Below are 5,984 nucleotides of genomic sequence, written 5' to 3'. Positions count from 1 at the left end.
TTTACAGTATGCTGCAGTAAAACGTTTCAGAGTATTGATAATACCCAAAATTACCTTATAATTTACAGTTTTCCATTACAGTGTACAGTACAGGAAGTGGTTGAGGAGTTTGGCCAGAGAAGTCATGAATATTTACAGTCGCTATGTAGATAATTGTCTGATCAGGGAAGTGACATTGGAGTGGTTTTTCACTTGGATCCCATCACCTCAGTGTTAATGGATGTTACATAGGTGTGCTTTCAGGGGAGACATCACCAGTGAAGTTTCTATTATTGTGACATCTCTAGAGATGTCATGCTTTCAGGTTGCCTTTTATCCAGTACCAACCTCACTTAGCAGGGCAGGAGAGCTGTCCCTCACAGAGAGGTATAGTGCTAACACCTTTCTGGTTTAAAAGCAAKATGGGGAGTTTGAAAGGGGAGGAGGGGGGTTTAAAAAGCAGGAGAGCTGAGTGAACAAGAGGCGGGGTCCGCTAGGTTTGACTAATTGTGTTTTAAAGTGGGTCTTTGAGCACACAATGGGGAATGGGATGGTTTTTAGCTCCCCTGTGAAGCACCAGAGGATGAGAAAGTTGTCAGATTTGTAGGTCAGGCTGCAGAGGTTGGTGTTAGGGACTCAGAGCAGCAGAAATGATGGTGTTTTGATCGTGATTTCACATAGTGATGGTGTCTTACTACTCTTTGCCCCAACTCTGTCTACATTACAGCAACGGGAGGAGTCATATCTCCCTTCTAATAGTGTCACTTTTTGCTGATGCATTTTAAGACAGTTACAACATGATCCTCCTCTCTAGTACTGTATATGGATTGTCTTTCCAGCCATGAAGTTAGTTTTGTTTCCTTGCAGTGTGCCATTCCTTCTCTTCTGCAATACTGTGACAAAGATCTTAATTGATTTCATCATTTTAGAGAGAATAGCAGGAGTGTTTCCTACTCTCATCTGGTGCTCATCAGAGCCTGACCCGGTTATGGTGTGCTACGTGAGCATGTGTGGCTCCAGAGGGACCTGTCCCTTCCTTGTGCTGATACAGGGATGTAGAAGGAGGTCACCAGCAGCCCACCACAACCCAGCCCACCACAGCCCAGCTCACTACAGCCCATCCCATCCCATCCCAGCCTGCTCCACTCCTGTTTGCAGTGCTTACAATTCCCTCCAACATTGTAGGTCATTCGGCCTCTCCTTCCATTTTGGGAAGGGCTTCCGGGGATATTTCGCCCTAGAAAAATAATAATTATCGTATCTCCCTAATTCCCAATTATTATGCACAGGCTTATTTAAGAAAAAGGATTATATGTTTTGTGTGTTAGAGGATGGATTTGAATTTGACACTCCTCTACTTCTGTTCTGTGAGGAGTCCTACACACAGATGAACCAGGCGAGGAGAGGAGAGGAGAGCTCAGCACGCAGGCTGTCATGTAAGCCGTATTCTCTGGGGCCACCTCTTGGTGCACGTTGCTTCCTGCCGCAGGTAAAAGCGTCAGTGTGAGTGCTGCTTTGCTGTGTGTGAGCGTCAGGCTGTGCTGTCCTCTCCCTCCCACAGCGAGAGCAGCTCTGCTGGGTACCAGCTCCACCATTCACCAGAGGACACATTACCCCAGTGCTGACATGGAGAAGGTAAGGCGTTCTCTCAACGTTCTATTAACATTCCTATGACACGGCTGACACAGATTACCTCAACTCTCTTTTTTCCCCACAAGCAGATTTTCTATTCTACTTTTGTTTGTGCCTCTGTGTGTAGAGGAAATTGCAGAAATAGAATGAATGTATATGCATGGACTTATTTTCTGTCTTAGCCCGAGGGTATTCAGACTCTCTCAAGTCTTTGATGTACTTCAGTGTATTTCTAACAAAGTGAATATGAATATTTTCCCAAATAACTCTGAGGGGATAATGTTAACTGTTATCTGTAATGTGAGGAGGATGAAAAGATACACAACACGTTCTGAAAGAAGAAAGGATAATCCTGTGCAATTGGCATGACTTCAGTATGACCTGTTTTCTGATATTGTTGCGGCTGTATTTTGATATGTGCTACTAGCTGTCTTTAAGCTGCATTAAAAGGGAAATGAATCAGCTGGTTGAGCAGCTTGTGTCTGTGACTCTCAACATGGCTTCATTTTGAGGAACTTGATGGAATGCATCTGACATTCTCTGGGAATAGCTCAGAATGTGTGAGCATCGACACAAGTAACCGCTCTGAGGAGTGTGATTTAGCCCAAAGTACAGAGGGAGGTAACACAAATACTTCTGACATATGTCACCCCATCTTTATATCAGACGACCTTGTTGTTTTGTGTGTGTGCTTGTGTGCGTGCGTGCTTGGTGTGTGTCAATACATGACAGGTCTTCTTTGTGTGTGGCAGCGTTGCTCAGAGTGCCCAGAGCCCAGGCTAGCCCAGAGCCTGTGTACATTCTGCAACAAGTGGCTGTGCTACCAGTGCACAGACATGCACCAGCACCAGAGAGCCACCCCTCAGTGCTCAGACCTGCACCAACACCAGAGGCCCACCACCCAATGTGTCGACCTGCACCAGAGGGACCAGATGGCCCCCAGCTCTCTGCCTCCACCCGAACCAGGCAAGCATCTCTCTCTCCCAGACAGGTTCTCCCATCCCTCACTGCCTCTCCAGTCTCCACATCCGGGTGTCTCTGGCCGGTTGGGTGGAGATGGGCTTCGTTTCCCTGGGGTCGTCATCAGACCTGTTTGGGTTTCTTTGTTTCAACTTTTTCCCATGTTTGTTTGTTAATCATGTCTCAGTAGGAATGATTGTGATGAATTATGCATGTAGCCTGTAATGGTTGGTGGTACAGTAATGGTTCCTACAGACCCTTATGTATTACAATTCCTGTTGTCATGTTGCCCACATTCAGAGAGTGAACACTGAGAATTATACTATTTTTGTAGCAACAGTGTGACATTATTCGTGGATGCTGAAAAGTACGTTTCTAGGMCTCTACTCTTGGATGCTAAAAGGCGAAGTCATACTGTAACTCTGTGATCACATCTCACCTCTATTGCCACCTCTAAGTGTTGCTGTCTTAGTGTGTTAGTGTTTTGTTTTTGTGTTTTGGTGAGAACARCAGTTTGAAGTGTTGCGGGTGAGAAAGCGTAGCTCTGCAGGCAGGATGTGGTCACTCAGCTCTTAGCACTGGGGCTGTGCTACGCAGTGCACAATAGGCCTTGTGGAGAGCATTGTGCAAAAGGCACTGCTCATTYGAGTGGTGTGTCCAGCAGAGTGCAGTAGGGTTGTGTTCAGCAGATAGCTATGTTCAGCTGAGACTTTAGTCAGGCTCTGTGGGCCTGTGTGCAGCAGTTTGCATATGAACTGGGATGTGATCTTTATGTTATAGGGTTGTGTTGAGCGCTGTACTGTTCTGTTGAGTCAGTGTTTAGTTGACTGTACTAACTAAGGGCCATAACCTTAGGCAGTGGTGAAGTGTGTGTCGTGTGTGTGTGTGTGTCGTGTGTGTGTGTGTGTGTGGTGTGTGTGTGTGTGTGTGTGTGTGTGTGTGTGTGTGGTGTGTGGTGTGTGTGTGGTGTGTGTGTGTGTGTGTGTGTGTGTGTGTGTGTGTGCAGCAGCAGTACTGTGTATTGTTGGGGCTCTGTTTACTCATTGTGACCCTGTGGTCTCTCTATCACATTGTGATCTGTTTCCTGCCCCTTGTGGTATGTGTGCGTTTGTGTGTGCGTTTGTGCCTGCGTGTGTGTCTGTGACTGTGGGATAAAACCTTCTGCATCACCCCAGAGTATAGACATAGGACCAACTTTAATGTGTACAGTGGATAGCCATCTGAACATCACCCAGTCTTCTCAGTCAACCCCTCATAACAATGCTTAGGCCTGCTCCGAGTGCAGTGCACACAGTTTCATGACACAATCATTACCCAAGAGGGGAAATAAACACCAGCATCAGGATACAACAATTGGTTGTTATTGTTCTCAAAAGTCAATTAAAGGCTTCAGTCAATTTGGGTCCAGTTTTGAAGTAAATTAACTAATGCCACATGGTGATTGCTTGGACTCCGTCCCAAATTATACCCTATTCTTACATYGTGCACTACTTTRGGCCAGAGCCCTATAGGGAACAGGTGCTATTTGGGATARAACCTTAGTGTSAGGAAGTGATAACTTTGGGCAGGAAGTCTCATATYTGCTGCATAAGAATCACATTTCCAGCTATTTATACAGATCATTTGCATAGAGTAGGAACTCTCATTACATTGCAAATCAAATGACTAATGCTGCATTTATTTTTAAAACATGGCCYTTTATGCAWGCYCACATGAAAGTAATTTGTTCTCTAGCAGCATTTGTTACTGTCTACATCCTGCGGTGTGAAGGTTTTGTTTGATTCTTCAAAAGCCAACCGAACAAAGTTATTAATCTAGATTGGCACTGGTCTTTCATTTCTCCGATCAAAGACCTTCTCTCTCTGCCCTATTTCCCATCTGTCTACCCATTCTTTAAGTCCAGAAATATTTACTAGATTTAAAAGATGCCATATTTCCCTAAGCTAAAATAGTTTGGGAATGATGATGATACTGAATGACTCATGTAATGCATGTTAACTTGAGGCCAATATCAGATTCAACGTATTTTCCAACTCTAAAAAAGAGTAGAATGAGATTGCAGATAACATTTTAAGCAAAATGAAACAAAACTAAACAGGAAACATTCAGCGAAATAGTAGTTTGTCTTGTAGCTTGATATAACAATAGAATAAAACGTTGATGTACATAAACTGTGTGCTGCCAGACATGAATGTTATGCAGTTGCTCTTTAGTAGGCCGCTTTTGTTTACATGATGTGTCTTTGAACATTTGTTTGCATGATATATCTTTGTGCATTTATTTTCTTGTACAGCACCAATTCCTCCCAACGGGTTTAGCTGTAGTGTGAATTGCTTGTTTAGTCCTTCTCTGTGGTAATGCTATGCTTCTCTCCCCCCTCCCCCCTCTGCCCGGCAGGCCCTGGCTCGTGTGGCCGCCCCCTCCTCATGTGCCACTCTCACAGACAGGAGCCCTTGGAGCTCTTCTGTGAGTCCTGTGACCTCATGTGCTGCAGCAGCTGTCACCTGTCCGCCCACAAGAACCACAGGTCAGTCCTTAGACACGGCACAAGGGCATTACAGTGAGGGGCTAACAGCAGGTTAAAAACCTCCTGCATTGTGTCTGGTGCATATCTTCAACCTATCTAATTCCAATTCAGTCCATATGATACATTGCCCTGTTGCCTGTGATTTTGCAGTGCATTAGTGGTCCCAATAGTCCCTAACGTCATACAGTAACTAGCCCTCAAGGAGATGCTTTAAATGAAAGGGTGTAAAGTGGTGAGGTTAAGTGGTGTTTCTATTGTATTATTTGACCCACTGTGATATCTGTTTGTCCTCAGGTTGGTGCACATTGGAAAGGCCCTGCAGGACCAACAGTGGCAGTTTGAGAGCCTGATGGCTCAGGTGGAGGAGAGGAGGTCTGCAGTGGAGAGCACAGCCAAACAGATAGAGGACAGGTAAGCTCCGCTTGTACAATACATTACAGACAGATGTGTAGAATGATCAAGAGTATACACTGATCTCATAAAGCAAGTGTAAAGCCAACAGCTGGTGGTCTCAGAAACCTGGCTCAAATTTTCCAGAGCAATGTTGATGAAATGTATATGTCCTCTCAAAGATCATATACAATACACTCTCCAACTCTGAATGAAATACCCATCTAACATATGTAAAGCATCCAAGTGCAATAAAGCACGTATACACCACAATCCATCAACTGTTTTGGTTTCTCTGTCAGTAATCAGAATGTCATTTTCTCTGTGTTCCTCTCAGGCTGCATGGTGTAAAGATCACGCAGAGGAAGGCTGAGAACCAGATTAAAATGGCAAAGATGATTATGATGAATGAGCTGAACAAACGGGCCAACCTATTAATAGAGCAACTGGAGGTAATGACTTTCCCTCCCTCCCTCCCTCCCTCCCTCCCTCCCTC

At 44.9% G+C, this 5,984-nt stretch overlaps 1 protein-coding gene across 1 annotated transcript in view; it reads left to right on the top strand.

The window, feature by feature from the left end:
- The first annotated feature begins 1,525 nt into the window (after nt 1–1,525).
- LOC111969144 (tripartite motif-containing protein 66) overlaps nt 1,526–5,984 on the top strand; it is an 18,023-nt gene continuing 13,564 nt past the window's right edge. The window contains exons 1-5 of the mRNA XM_024147284.2: nt 1,526–1,614; nt 2,364–2,577; nt 4,969–5,098; nt 5,393–5,509; nt 5,826–5,940. Coding sequence (XP_024003052.1) covers nt 1,606–1,614; nt 2,364–2,577; nt 4,969–5,098; nt 5,393–5,509; nt 5,826–5,940 — 585 coding nt within the window. The 5' untranslated portion in view covers nt 1,526–1,605. The remainder of the gene's footprint in view (nt 1,615–2,363; nt 2,578–4,968; nt 5,099–5,392; nt 5,510–5,825; nt 5,941–5,984) is intronic.

This window comes from Salvelinus sp. IW2-2015, linkage group LG10, assembly GCF_002910315.2.
Source record: "Salvelinus sp. IW2-2015 linkage group LG10, ASM291031v2, whole genome shotgun sequence".
Classification (NCBI taxonomy): Eukaryota; Metazoa; Chordata; class Actinopteri; order Salmoniformes; family Salmonidae; genus Salvelinus; species Salvelinus sp. IW2-2015.
Note: the sequence above shows the minus strand (reverse complement) of the source record. Positions and strands in the feature narration are given on the sequence as shown.